Raw genomic sequence first — 15432 nt, forward strand, 5'->3', positions numbered from 1 at the left:
CACATCAACGTCGGTGTGTCGCTGGCTTCTGACAGTGGTGCGCCACGAGATTCGGTAAATCTGGAAAGTGTACCATGGAAGGAGAACGCTCGGGAAACGGAGCCTTTAAAGTACAGACGCTGCGCCAATAATGCTTTACGTTTCGGGGTTTTCCGTCCTGCCCTGCGGCGACTGTAAATGAGCCTCTTCGGGGTCCCGGCCCAGGGAGAGGACAGCCCTCTCAGACGGACTCATTTCCCAGCCTCTCGGCACGCTGTCAATCACAGGACGGGATTCCCCGCATCGTCAAACACGGCGGCGCGGGGGCGTTTCCCACGGAGGCCCGCCGTCCGCTCCCGCCAGCAGAGAGGAGGACTGTGGGACTGTTAAAGGCGCTACGCGGTTCAGGACCACAGCGGACGATTTTTATTTCATTTATTTGATTTCTCCCTTGTAATAGCCTACGTGAATTGGACTGATTTCACGTCTCGCGATTTAAAAGAAGAATTCGCGGTATCTGTGCCGCACTGATACCGTGCGAGCTAATGGGCGGAGGAAGGCGGGTCGCTGACGGACAGCCGGTCCTTTCTCGCCGCCGGTGTTTTCCTCTTTAAATGACCGTCAGACACACTTGACCAATATCGCCGCTGATGCACGCGCCACGGAGCAGCCCAGACTGGCCGTTCTACGGGGACCCAATAAAGGTTCCTCCACAGTGGTCGCACCAATTCTGAAGTGGTGAAAAGGGGGAAAAAATGGCTCCAAAAAATGCCGCCTTCAATATTTGTAGATACAGGATTTGGTTGTTCAATTTTACTGGCATATTAAGTGCAACACAAATTTTATGGTTGTGTTTCCTTCCGAATATTGATCTCTATGCCTTCTGGGATGAAGTTCAACATTGGTTGACTATTGAGAGAATTGACACTACCCAATATTTTCAAATGTTGCTAGCCAGGCAAATGTGGCAGCAGTGCCAAACTTGGATGATCTTTGTGAAAACACATAAATTGCATGCCTTTTGAAAATAATATAAGTCTACCTTTCTCATGGGCAAATACCACAGGCAAGGAACCAGCAGTAACATAGTGAACATCATGAGTATTTAACCTCTGTACACTGGTATTGCTGCTCTCAACATTCACCAGGCCAAGTTATTAATATTGTATTCATATTAATATACACTCCCACGCAGTAAATACACCCAATTATTACACATATGGATGTAAAAGTAAATACATAAATACTGTAATTATTCACACGGTATTGATGCAGTGGGTCAGAGTGAGTCTTTTGGAGAAAAAGGAGGTCTGTGTTCATTCTGTAGGACGTCAAAGTCAAGTTCCTGACACTGGCTGTTAGCGCAGTCAAATTTATGATTTTGTGCTCAACTCTGCCTGCGCTACTCTGCGCTGGTGGCAGTGTTCTTGGGTGGGGGGAGAGATTGGGATGAAAAAAAAATTTCATTGCATGATGAGAAATGTTCCACTTCAGTGCTTCTACAGATTCCACACTTTCATTAATCAGATCGTCACGGTGACGATGGCGGCGGATTCTCCGCGCCTACCTTTTGGCGGGCGGGCCTTCCGTCAGGATCTGGATGCCGTGCACGCCGAGTTCGCATCCCGCCACTCGGATCCTTCCCAGGGGGCTTCGCAGCGTGACCGCAGTCATCCCGCACTCTCCGCCCTGGCCGGAGGAACACAACACAGCGCGATGAGCGAGGGGAGAGGGGAGGACGTCCCATACCAGCACCATCTTAAATAAACAGAGCATTGAGCTCACAGGCAGGGCGGGCAGATTCAGCACCGAGCTGTTACTGTAACACAGGCCAAAATTACTGTAATTATCAGCAGAGCTGTTACTGTAAGACAGGCCAAAATTACTGTAATTATCTGCAGAGCTGTTACTGTAACACAGGGGCCAAAATTACTGTAATTATCAGCAGAACTGTTACTGTAACACAGGGGGCAAAATTACTGTAATTATCTGTAGAGCTGTTACTGTAACACAGGCCAAAATTACTGTAATTATCAGCAGAGCTGTTACTGTAAGACAGGCCAAAATTACTGTAATTATCTGCAGAGCTGTTACTGTAACACGGGGGCAAAATTACTGTAATTATCTGTAGAGCTGTTACTGTAACACAGGCCAAAATTACTGTAATTATCAGCAGAGCTGTTACTGTAAGACAGGCCAAAATTACTGTAATTATCTGTAGAGCTGTTACTGTAACACAGGCCAAAATTACTGTAATTATCAGCAGAGCTGTTACTGTAACACAGGCCAAAATTACTGTAATTATCTGTAGAGCTGTTACTGTAACACAGGCCAAAATTACTGTAATTATCAGCAGAGCTGTTACTGTAACACAGGGGCCAAAATTACTGTAATTATCAGCAGAACTGTTACTGTAACACAGGCCCAAATTACTGTAATTATCTGCAGAGATGTTACTATAACACAGGCCGAAATTACTGTAATTACCCGTAGAGCTGTTACTGTAACACAGGCCAAAATTACTGTAATTATCAGCAGAACTGTTACTGTAACACAGGCCAAAATTACTGTAATTATCTGCAGAACTGTTACTGTAACACAGGGGGCAAAATTACTGTAATTATCTGCAGAACTGTTACTGTAACACAGGCCAAAATTACTGTAATTATCTGTAGAGCTGTTACTGTAACGGGGCAAAATTACTGTAATTATCTGCAGAGCTATTACTGTAACACAGGCCGAAATTACTGTAATTATCTGCAGAGCTATTACTGTAACACGGGGCAAAATTACTGTAATTATCTGCAGAGCTGTTACTGTAACACAGGCTAAAATTACTGTAATTATCAGCAGAGCTGTTACTGTAACAGGGCAAAATTACTGTAATTATCTGTAGAGCTGTTACTGTAACACAGGCCGAAATTACTGTAATTATCTGCAGAGCTATTACTGTAACACAGGGGGCAAAATTACTGTAATTATCTGCAGAGCTGTTACTGTAACACAGGCTAAAATTACTGTAATTATCAGCAGAGCTGTTACTGTAACAGGGCAAAATTACTGTAATTATCTGTAGAGCTGTTACTGTAACACAGGCCGAAATTACTGTAATTATCTGCAGAGCTGTTACTGTAACAGGGGGCAAAATTACTGTAATTATCTGTAGAGCTGTTACTGTAACACAGGCCAAAATTACTGTAATTATCTGTAGAGCTGTTACTGTAACACAGGCCAAAATTACTGTAATTATCTGCAGAGCTGTTACTGTAACACAGGCCGAAAGCAGTGCATGAGAAACAAATGAAATAACTCGCAATTACAGTAATTGTGGTACAAAATCTGGGCTCTGCCTGCTGGGTAATGCATACAGTAGCATGTCAAGTTCATGTATTTTTGACCTGTTTGGCCTTCCATACTAGGAAAGGGGGCAAGGGAAGGAAGCGAGGACGGATAAAAGAAGCGACTGGAATGAGCCCAAAATGTCTGCCTTTGAAGCTTCTGAGCGATCACAAATTGTGGACTGCAACATGAAAATCTTTTAATTTTTTGAGAAGATTGCTTGTCTGGGCTCTCTTGAATCAACAGCAGAGCTTACAGCAATGACCGTGGCTGGCAAGTACAACTGGGCATTCCAAATTTGAATAAGGCATTCCTGAATAAATCAAAACAGTAATGTGAAAGAATATCAAGATGAGCCACCCAGCCCAGTGCTGATCACGATGTTGGTTACAGGCAAATGGGTTTAGCCACTGCCAATAACGCTAGCATCTCAAACTTCTGCACGCACGGCATCAACTTCAAAATTGTCTTCTTCTTCCGTGCAGTAAAAGTCCATCCATCTCACAAAATCATTTTATTGACTTAATCATTACATTGAAGCGGCCATATTTTTTTGTCTATCTACAAAAGGATAATTCAGTAAACCTACATAGCCCATAAATCTTTCCACATTTTTTTTTGTACTGTAGTATATTTCACGAAAGGGGGAAAAAAAACACGAGGAGTCATTTCCCCCAGCCCGGCGAACGATTCCCCCGACAACGCCGCGTTATCTCCAGCACGCCATTTCTGGTCGGCGCTCGGGATGTGTTTTCCAGCGCTGAAACCGTTCCACGGGGTGCCGCTCCTTTGGGATTCGGTGTTCCGGGTCTTCACAGCAGCAATAATGCACAGCTTCTTTGATGACCAAAAATAGATGCTGGCAATGATCAGACCACATATTCTTTGTTTTGTTCTGTTTTTTTTTGCACACAGGAGACTGTTTTCTGAAAAGCAGTTAGTAAAGTTTTTATTAATTTTATTTTTTGAAAGAATATATGTTTTAAAGTTTGCAGACTTCTTTAATTTTGTAATTTTTTTATATGACAAAGAATCGGGTCATTTCTACACTGATATTCAGTATTTTAGATTCAACTTTTTTAAAAACTGAAATTAAATTGCAATCTTATCCAGTTTGGTATAAAGTCTATATGTATGCGCAGTTTGTCACTTTTGTGAAGGCATGACAGCTGGGGCAAAGCACACCAGGGTCAAATACATATTTGTTTCGGATTCAAATACTTTTCTATGCTTTACTTATCTTGTCTGGTGTATTGGAACCAATTAAATACCCTCAAAAAGTGCAAACCCTGCCTTCTGGTCATACTGGCAGGCTCAATTACACCAGGCAAAATCAACAGAGCACAGAAAAGTATTTTAATCCAAAACAAATACGTATTTGACCCAAGTCTGGAGCCAAGTCACGTACAAACACAGAAACATTCCAAATAAACATCTGGATGTGTTCCACTTCTGTTGTAAGGAAAATTAAGGACGTTTGATTGGAAGTTAAACTTTTTTTGTTATATTCTTAACACTATGCATTTACGTACAGGAAAGCTTGTGCCAAGCCTAGCGGGTAGTCTGATCTCGGTGGAAACTTTGCTAATGAGAAACAAAAACAAATAATAAAAAATAAAAATAACATCACAAAAAACAAAGCATTTAAAATACCAACAAAAAAAAAAAAAACCAACAAAAAAAAAACAGCACACACTAACATTAGAATTCAACAAGCCAAAACAAACAGGAACAATTCCAATTCTCTGGGGGTATTTGGTATTTGGAGTAAGAAGTACAAATTACAGCTTGTCTGCGCATTGGCAGATATACGGTATAATAATGTATCTCGGCTGTTGGGTGGGGTTCCAGATCTGAGAGCGCCCCCTCTGGGAGGTACGAGCGGTGCGCGCGAGTGCAGCAGAGCGGCCGTGCTCAACGCGGTGCTCAGAGCGGACGAGCGTCGGCTTCCCTGCTTCCCCCGCATCCAACGCCCCCCCCACCCCCACCGCACTGCTCCGGCCCACTGGATCCCAGAGCACGCAGAAGGGCTGCCACACTATCCCAGCATGCAGCTGTGAGTGAGTGCGCCTGTTCTGAGATACAGCCGCTGACGAAGGGGTGGGGGGAGGGAGGGAGGGAGGGGGGGGGGGATGTTGCTGCCAGTAGATAATATTAAAGAAAAAAAAAACATGAAAATAAAGTTTTTTGTGGGGTCGAGAAATTAAATCTAAATTGGAGTTGGTTGCACTGAATACGCATTATCTAACAGACTAAAGTGTGTGTGTGTGTGTGTGTGTGTGCGTGTGCGTGAGCGTGTGGGAGGAGGGTTTAACACCATAACATAGTATCTTCATAAGCACTGCATGGACATTCATAAAGGCTTCTGTGAATAATCACAGACATATGGTGTGTGTCACTGGGTATGTCTTGATTTCGTCATCTGCTCAAACAGTGAAGACAAAACTTGACATATGCAGTTATTTAGCATGAGCATTAAACATAAGCATGCATGTCCTTTGTGGGAAAAATAAATTGGCATGATCTCATTTTCACACTCACCAGCAAAGAACGTTGTTCTGAACGTTGATGTGGCATTGGTGTCATGTTCTTATATATTTGAGTGTGTAATTATAGCTTGGACAAGATAAAAGTAATACAAATGTGGGTTTTTATTCTCACCTGAAAAACATCATAGACCAGTCACTGAATTTCATACTGCTATGTTTTTATATGAGAGTGCACTTGCATGCGCAGAACCAAGATTATTGCTACGGTACTTTCCCCCAATAGCAATTCTGTCACAAGTGACAGCATTGTCTTTGCTTTAGTTGCAAAAATTTAAATGAAATAGTATTGGAAAGAATAGCGTGCCTGATCTGTTCCAACAGCAGTGAGATCAAAAATGAACACACTAGTAAGCTTGCTGTACATAAGAATGTCACAATAATGTCAGCAAATAAACTTCAACAAGCTGTAATAAATAGAAATTTCACCCCAGAGATTAAAAATGATTGGATTAAAATGGTATGGTTTCCTGAATGCAATCGGCATGTTGTTACTAAAACAACCTCCATTTTGTTTTTCTTCTCTTTAGAAAGCCACTGACCATTGAAATTCTTTGAAACTTAATTTTATGTATTTTGGTCAAAAAGTAATTGCTTCTGTTTTAGACATTCCCCACAGATTACTGAGTACACTGACGAATGTTTATTTAGAGCACCCAAATATTTGTTTTTGAAATGCGGTGGCTCCCTTGTTTTTACACTAATGGTTAGCGGGGACGTTTCCACCGCGGCGTTTTTCTCGCGCGGTTCTTCCTGCGGACACCGCCGCACGCGGCTCCAGGAACCGCGGCCTCGTTACGTCCTGTCCGCGGAAACTGGAGCGCCACCGTTAGCCAGCGGAATTAGGTCCGACCCGTCATTAATAACAAACGAGCATCGAAGAGGCGTTTTGCAGTCAGGGCTGTGCTTGGGGGGGGGGGGAGGGGGTGTGCGTGGATGATTTATGACTCTGTGATCATTTCAGGAGCCCAACTTTCCGGGCGATCTTCCCACCGCTCGACTCGGGGAGTTCCCCAACAACATCGAGCCGATGGCCTAGATCAGCTGCAGTCGCCCCTACGGGGGGGGGGGGGCAAAGTGGGGGTGCTGGTACGAACTGAGGTCTTTTTAAATCCAACGAAAACCGATTAAACCCACATAACTCGGAAAACGAATTTTAACTTTGCCCACGTGCACACAAACGCAGGGAAACTTCTTCCTTTCTAGAAGAAGAAACGCTCTTTAGCTCGTTAATAACGGTTTCCAAATTCCTGTCTCAACCCTTAGGAATGCCTTTAGCACTCAAACCTCTGCACCCCCCCCCCCTCCCCAGGGGCCCAAACCCCATGTTTGGAAAATGCACACTCCATTCTTAAAGAACATTTCAAATTCCACTCCTGCTCGCAAGCTTTTCCAGATTTACCCCAAAACCTCAAATATATCTGCGACAGTAAAGCCACATCAAGACAAATGAATTAGAATAACACTGTCAGTTACACTTATTTATATTTTTCAGTTGACTGGTAAACAATTGGAGAGCCGAAAATACAGTTGTTTATACAAGTGCTCACTGGCATCCTATATATCTTAATATATACTTATATATATAGATAGATAGATATATGATGTCTGATTTATGTTTTGGCAACTGTATTTTCATTTATACTGGTTAGTTATTATGAGTTCATGCAACAATAACCCTGCAGCAAGAATTTAAAACCTGGTTTAGCATTTCATTTGGTCCCTGTAATTCAGTTCAGAGAAATCATTTAGCAGTGGATTTGTTTATCATTTCACTTTTGGCTCCAGGAATATGCACATATCTTAGGAAAATATAATGCTTGGAAAGTTATCCTGGTCATCAGTTATTACTGTAAATATGTCTCCTGTCCCTCATGTGGCATGGAGTAATATTATGAACAGTCCAACTGTCAAACTGGGAAAATGCGTGACACACACTTCAGCAACACAGTGTGCTTTTCAGCATACTGCAGACTGGTGCACTTTTAAGTGCTTTAACTGCTCAATTGCTGTGCTACTCAAGTAACATCAAAACCCAATATACCCTGTGGCTCTCCATGACCAGGAGTGAGGACCGCAGGCTCAAAGACATGCTTTTCATAGCATTTCAACTTCCATCCATGTTCGCCTTCCTTCGTGACTCTGTCCATATTAGATTAACTCCTAAATGTTTTTATAAATTTCATAATTATAAGTCAATTGTACAATTAGTCACTTGAGTGTGCCAATGGAGTGCCTACGGGGACCCCTGGAGGATAATCACTGAAATGCAAGTTTAAATCTCTGCAGGTCACATGGTGGAGACAAACTGGTGGCCCAACTCATAAGGTTTCCCTTGTAATATGAGACCTACAATCAATTCCACAGCAAAGGTGATGCACAAACTAACCCAACAAAAGACAACATAATTATCAACAACACAAACAGAAACAAATGCAGGGCACTTAATGCAGCACTGCTAATTATGAATATCGCTGCAACATAATTCCGAGTCAAGTCAAGGAAATATCAAACACTACCACATTAAACCAACAACTTGCATCCCAGAAAGAATAACACAAACTTGGTTTTTTCTGGAAGCTTCTCATAGTAAGACCTCCAGTTGATACCTGCACCAGTTTGCGTTTCGACAGATAATAGCCTACTTACATTTTGCGCTAACTCAACCGTGGTGTTTTAATGGGGAAATGACATACAAAAGCTTAGGGCTGCTTACGTAGTCAACTGTGTAATAAATAGGCCTCAAACATAAATAAATGGGGGAGACAGTGGGCAAGGCTCGGTGTAAATCACTACCCCCCCCCCCCCGGGCGAGTGGTCCCCGCGCAATACCGGTCGCTAGCAGCGTCGCTAGCAGGAACGTGCGTCCCAGCCATCAATCACCGCTCCAAGAGAAAAACCCGCTCTCTCGAAAAACGGGACGGATGAACGGCCACCGGAACACAGAGACTGAACACCACCACGACTCCTCCCCTGCACTCCAATATTAACGCATCAGCTAACCTCAACATTTAGCTCTTTAGGACAGAAATGCACAATATTATTGTTCTATAGAGTAAACTAAACTCGCTATATGTGCAAAACACAGAGACTGAACACCACCACGACTCCTCCCCTGCACTCCAATATTAACGCATCAGCTAACCTCAACATTTAGCTCTTTAGGACAGAAATGCACAATATTATTGTTCTATAGAGTAAACTAAACTCGCTATATGTGCAAAACACAGAGACTGAACACCACCACGACTCCTCCCCTGCACTCCAATATTAACGCATCAGCTAACCTCGACATTCAGCTCTTTAGGACAGAATTGCACAATATTATTGTTCTATAGAGCTAACTAAACTCGCTATATGCGCAAAATACTGCATTAAGCAGGTCCGACTGGATTTTTTTTTTTTCTGTAAGGGATAAAGAAGGACCAGACCGCTGGCGCCTGGTGCCTTTTTGAATGTACTGTTTTTTGAATCGGCAGGATAACTCATCACACCGAATTCTTCACATTCATTCCTGTAGCAGTTAAGCTTAGATTTATAACCCGCCATCTTCTATGTACAACTCCGTTTCCCAACAACCAGACGCATGTGAAGAAACAACAGAACTGATTCATCACAAAAGTAATAAACGGGTTAATTAATGTATGTTTTTTTAATGGGTTTTGGTTCAAGGCTGATGTATGGGTTTTGGTTCAAGGTTGACCATTTAAGTGGTAAGGAACAACTTCAAATGTACTCTCTTATATATTTACGATTCAATGTGGAATATAGATAACTTACAGCATGCCTCTGTGGAAACTTTTCTGGCTCTGACTCACTGGTTTACATAATGAGGACTTAAACTTGGCAAAAATTATGTCATACGCAAGAATACATTCTTCTCTACCGGTTACCAGAACTATAGCCAACCTTAAGTCTGTGAAACTGTCAAACAGCCACAAATGGTCATGATTTAAATAATCACACACGCGTTGAATTGTAACCTTAAAACTTGTGTGATGTGCAGATCAAATTAAAGGAGACACTGAAACAGGAAAAATAAAAATATAATACCCTATATAACCACATACTTACTCCATTTTGTAAAAACCAAAATATCTGTGAAGGCCCTAGGGTAAGTCTTTTGGTAATGTTCTACTGTGTGCTGCAATTATGTTTATTTTTCAGTGCACACATACAGCACTCAAATACCTTTTAATAAGGGAAGAATGATACTGTTCTTCTGTGGTTAATTAAGTGAATAATACATTTTTACATATAATGAGTAGCTTCAAATATAAATTCCATCTAAAAATAGGAAACATTCTTCCATTCATCCCCACAAACAAATCAAACAAACACACACACAACAGGAGGAATAAATGTGAATACAGTCTAAACTATACTCATGTTTAACCAGTGTTCTATTTCAAAACAAATTTTCCTGACAGGTTCTGATGTGCATTCGAGGTTTAAAAACCTGTAGGAAACTACCCACACTGCTTTCTTTTTGTCTGATCGTATCCCTGCATCTGATATATTTTAAGGTCATCCTTAAAAGAATATTAACAATAATGTAAAGCCGACATACAGTATATTCCAATTACAGTAGAGGTTTCAGTCATTTTTGTGGTTTTCTGCTTAACTTACTAATGAAGAAATACAACTCAATGTTATGAAATGCCCTGTAAGTTATATAAGAGTTATGCTGCATGCGAAGTGAGTTTAACATCGACAAACTGACATCTAACAAAAAGTAAAACGCATCCCTCTATTTCATACTTAAAATAAAATTTGTATGTCAGCGTCAATATATCAATAGGTATATTTGTATGTTTTTATACGTCTTCAAGAACTGTGTCTCCAAGTCCTGGAATAACAACCCTGAAACAGATCTAATTATTATTTACAAAATTATTTACAGAAGGTCAAGAAGGAACTGCCCTCCAAAACCCAAGAATTGGGTGCCGTCCTATTTAATCTCAATAGTGGGAATGACAGATACGGATACGTGATGGGGAAAGTTCCACTGATGGCCGTGCTCAACTCGGACAGAGCCGACAGGATTTCGAGAGCGGCATCAATCATGTGATCCTTTTTCCGAACAATAGCTGTCATATTCAGGGAGGGGGGGTTGGGTGGGGAGGCCTCCAAACTACTGTATGTGTGAACTCATTTGTGATGTTACTTGTTTTTTTTTTTTCACAAGCTATCGAATGAAAATAAATTCTCAGGTCCACTCACTTTCTCCCTGAGTCCGGATTCCATGGTTGCTTAGAGAATTGCACCTAGAGGAGAGAAAATGAGAGAAGGCTTAAAGAAGGACAGTGATTTGTTTCCAAATGCGGTAAGAACGACAGAGGAAAGAAATCTATGCCCCAGGGTACCTCGGTAAAAAAAAATTTTTAAAAATTAAAATAAAAATATCATTTTTCTGCCAAACAGGAAATGAGTTCGGCGGGTCAGCCGTCATCTGTGCGGAGTTGCAGGCAGCAGACGACGTGGCGACCGCGTCTCTCATCGCCTCGCGCGCAGCACTTTGATACGCAACAGGATAGACGCGGCAGTAAAACAGCTCCCATGGCCGGCGCAAATAACACGCGGGGACGGACAAAAAACGGCTTTGTTCTCGATGGCTGTCGGATAGGTTTTAAATAACCTTTATGCCTCAGAAAACGCAAGCCCACTTTCCTTCCTCTGAACGTTCAAGGATGCTGGAGTTGAAGGACATCACTCTTTGTTACAACAGCACCCCTCGGAGACTAAACGCTTCTTACTGTGCATACAAAGGCCGTATTTAAAACAAGTCATGGTGTTGTGCATAAGATCATATTTACCGTTATACAAATATGGTGTTCATGAAATGATCTAATTGCCATACAAAATGACACACCGTACAGTAACTGCGGAGATACATGAGGTCTCTGCAAATGTCGTACACTGCAGGGTAATTGCGGTAGAGAATCGTGGTCGTTTAATAGCAGTCAGCAGGAATTGTGCTGTGTTCCTGATCACAAAAATGTATTCATAACACAAGTAATATTGGATAATTTGTCAGTTATACAAATATTTACTGTTATTCGTTTTTGACGATAAAAGACTTTTTAGTAAGCCCCCCCCCCCCTCACAATTAGGAAACAAGACGTGTGCCCTTAAACTCTAAATGCTGTCTAGTACATCAAAGTTAAATCCTGAGGTAATTACTCTGAGGAGCTGAGAAAAGAATAAAATCAGGCCAGAGGAAAATCTGAGCAATTCGCCCAGTTAAGTAATAAAGCATCTAATGTCCCTTCTTTTAGAACATCTCAACGAACTGTAAATTAAAACTGGTGGAGTGATGAATAGGGGCTTATTTAGGGGAAGGAAACTAGCGAGGTAGAGTTTCCAATTCATATGTTCTCTAGTGTAATCTTCGCGCTACGGTAGATATCTACCAAAAAAATCCGCACTGGGCTGTATTCGTATTACTGATTGTCGTTACCAAGTTAATTTCTCTCGAAGGACCAACCGTCAGTCGGTGGCAATAGGAATAACACGTGTAGATGCGTGCGGGCACTAACGTAACTAGATCGCTAAAGACAAAGTGAACCCATTTAATCTTATGCATTTTTCTCTTGCAGTTGGTTCCATTTGAGCTGACGACCGTTTTCCTACTTAGCGATTATCACAAAACATTGCTAGCCAACGCTAACCGTCTGTGCGACTACCTAACGACTCTGCTTTAAGAAATTATTCAGCAAACTTATAAAGTACACATATGCATGTTTGTTAATTAGCTATCTCCATAGTTAGCGTAGTAGCACAGACATCCCGAAACGTTAGGCTAGCTGATTAGCTGGCTAAGTTAGAAGTGGCACGAATAAAGCAACTTAAATGGAAGCGTTAGTTTGCGAGTCCAGTGCAGATAATCACGCAATATACATTGTGTAGCAGGTCCACTCGTCAATACACCTTTAAAACTGATTTTTATCCGTAAAAACTAAAACAGTTCAGTAAACACACCATGTGCGACATCCAACACTGCTGGCATTGAATCTCCAGTCAAGAAAGTGCGTAGTTACCTTCCTGTTGTGCGTTCCGTGTTCTACCGCATGGAGAAAGCGTCCAATCAGCGGCGAGGGGGAGGATCTTGCCGTTCCATTCGCACAGGCAAGCGCCTCCTGTACTGCTCGGAGGAGCCAGTATAGGCTTACAGGTTGTGTTCGCAGTTTATGAATGCGTGAAAAACGTCGCAACAAACTGGTTCGATAGTGACTGAATTGATCGTCTTAAATCAATCAGCTAATCAATTAATGAAACTGTATTGTCTCCGAAAAGCAATTTGATGGCAGCCTAGGCTACTTAGAAACTCAAAAAATACATAATAAAAAGATGACCCCCACCCCCTCTCTCTCTCTGATTGTGTAACTTAAACCATGGATTCTTCAATTTTCTGACAATCCAATTCATATTTATAGATACAGTAGATAGATACACTATGGCCAAAAGTATGTGGACACATGACATCCAACATTTCATCCAAAATGACAGGCATTAATATGGAGTTAGTCCACCCTTTGCTTATATAACAACCTCAACTGTTCTGGGAGAGCTTTGTATTAGATGCTGGAGCATTGCTGCAGGGATTTGCTTCCATCCAGTCTGAAGAGAATTAGTGAGGATGGACACGGATTGGGCGATGGACATGGATTCACGGATGATTAGCTCACATTTGGCTTTCCAATTGATCCCAAATGTGTTGGATGGGGTTCAGGTCAGGCCAGTCAAGTTTTTCCACACTGTTGTCAACAAAATCATTTCTAAATAGACTTCGCTGTATGCCTGGGGACATTGTCATTCTGAAACAGGAAAGGGCCTTTCCCAAACTGTCGGGGAAGCACAGAATCATTTAGAATGTCATTGTATGCTGTAGCACTAAGATTTGCCTTCAATGGAAATAAAGGGGCCAAGCCCAAACCATGAACAATGAAAAACAGCCCCAGACCAAGGGGTGTCCAGGTAGCTTTGGTCATGTAGTATAGATTGATGGATGGATAGATGGATGGATGGATGGATAGATAGATAGATAGATGATAGATAGATAGATAGATAGATAGATAGATAGATAGATAGATAGATAGATAGATAGATAGATAGATAGATAGAGCTTGAAGAAGACATTCCACATCCACGTCGTTAATTTAGAAGGTAAATTGTTATTTTTTTGTTGCAATTAATCTTTAGTATTTTTAGATGTTTGTACCTGTGTGGATTTTACAAATCATTTCTTTCTGTGCACATTTTGTACACCACTTACAGTCCAGCATGTGAGGGCCTGAAATGACCTTTGATGTCAGGACTTTGAAATGAAAGGCAGAAGAGAACTGGGCTTCATTCAGCTCGGAACGAGGTCAAATTCAATCACCTACAGTTCCATTTGCAGAAGAGTCATTTTCCCTGAACTGCCTCGGCCACATTCATTAACACGTCATGCCAGCGTGTTAAGACCGATTCCTGAATTGTCCATTAATATGCACGGCTGTGCTAATGACTCTGAACACACAGCTGTAATGGGTAGCTCCTACCCCCACCACCCCCCAACAGTAGCCTGTGCTGATATCATATGGGTTTTCACTTATGCAGTGCCTACCATATTTGCTGGGGTTTTTCTGTTGCAGGCAAATTTTATAAATAAGCGCAAACTCAAAATAGCCTCATTTGGCTTTAATTACAATGAGACAATTTATTGGAAGTTTATACAGTCATTTTGCAAACGTGAGATGGGAGGTAGATGGAGGGGTAATTAAATTGATGGAAATAATATATACCTGAATTTTTAAAAACCCCATCAAGCCTAATACTTTTAGTCTGTAGTGCAAGTAAAATAGGCACTAAAGTTGCAGGAAATATGGCAAAGAAGAAAGAGTTAGCCTTCGATGTGCAGGGCTATGTAAATATGTTGTGACAAGAAGGTTATTCCCAGTGAGACAAATAAACTTAAGATTTCCAGGTACCGTGTTGAGCACACACAGAAGAGTCCAGCTGATGGGCAGTATTGTTAACAGGAAAAATGTGTAAAAAATCACCATTTTACAAGATTGAGTGCATTGTAATGATAGGCACAGAAACAGCTCAGATTAAAAACCTATTGGTTTGGTACATTCATGCAGCATAGATTGTATTTGGATGCAGGCAAGACTGGCCTATAAATAAAGTTATGTGAGCAAGTTGGGCATCTATTTCAGATCAAAGCCTCATTCAACAGGGATGTGGGCCTCTGTCGACCTTTTTGACTTCATGATGTACAATTAAGGTTTGTTCTGTCACACGTTGCAAGAAAAAAACAGAATAGACCTCTGCAGTCCATTTATCATTTGTCATTCAAAACACTGGGATAGCAAAGCAAAGTTTCAACATCCAACATCAAACTCATCCAAAGTTGAGAGGCTTGTGATTCCTCCCTGGTTTTCAGATGATTGTTCCTCTCTATTGGTTCATCAAGAAATCCACACACTGGAACTTCTTTCTTTTTTTTCTGAAAGTCAAAAAAGTCAGAGCTCAGACAAGTGAAATCATTGAATGTGACAAATATGATGGGCCAATTATGTTC

General features: G+C 41.5%; 1 protein-coding gene across 3 annotated transcripts in view; it reads right to left on the bottom strand.

Annotated features, from left to right (window-relative positions):
* Window positions 1-12966, bottom strand: part of mgmt (O-6-methylguanine-DNA methyltransferase) — a 70024-nt gene extending 57058 nt beyond the window's left edge. The window contains exons 1-3 of one of the 3 annotated variants that reach the window (XM_064317189.1): window positions 12905-12966; window positions 11088-11131; window positions 1547-1668 (exon numbers count right to left, since the gene is read on the bottom strand). In XM_064317189.1, the coding sequence (XP_064173259.1) occupies window positions 1547-1668; window positions 11088-11111 (146 nt within the window). In that variant the 5' untranslated portion in view covers window positions 11112-11131; window positions 12905-12966. Of the gene's footprint in view, window positions 1-1546; window positions 1669-11087; window positions 11132-12324; window positions 12346-12845 lie in introns of those variants that run through there. The other 2 variants (XM_064317188.1, XM_064317190.1) reach the window with 2 other exon arrangements.
* Between the last annotated feature and the right edge of the window lie 2466 nt (window positions 12967-15432).

Source organism: Anguilla rostrata, chromosome 18 (genome assembly GCF_018555375.3).
Source record: "Anguilla rostrata isolate EN2019 chromosome 18, ASM1855537v3, whole genome shotgun sequence".
Lineage (NCBI taxonomy): Eukaryota > Metazoa > Chordata > Actinopteri > Anguilliformes > Anguillidae > Anguilla > Anguilla rostrata.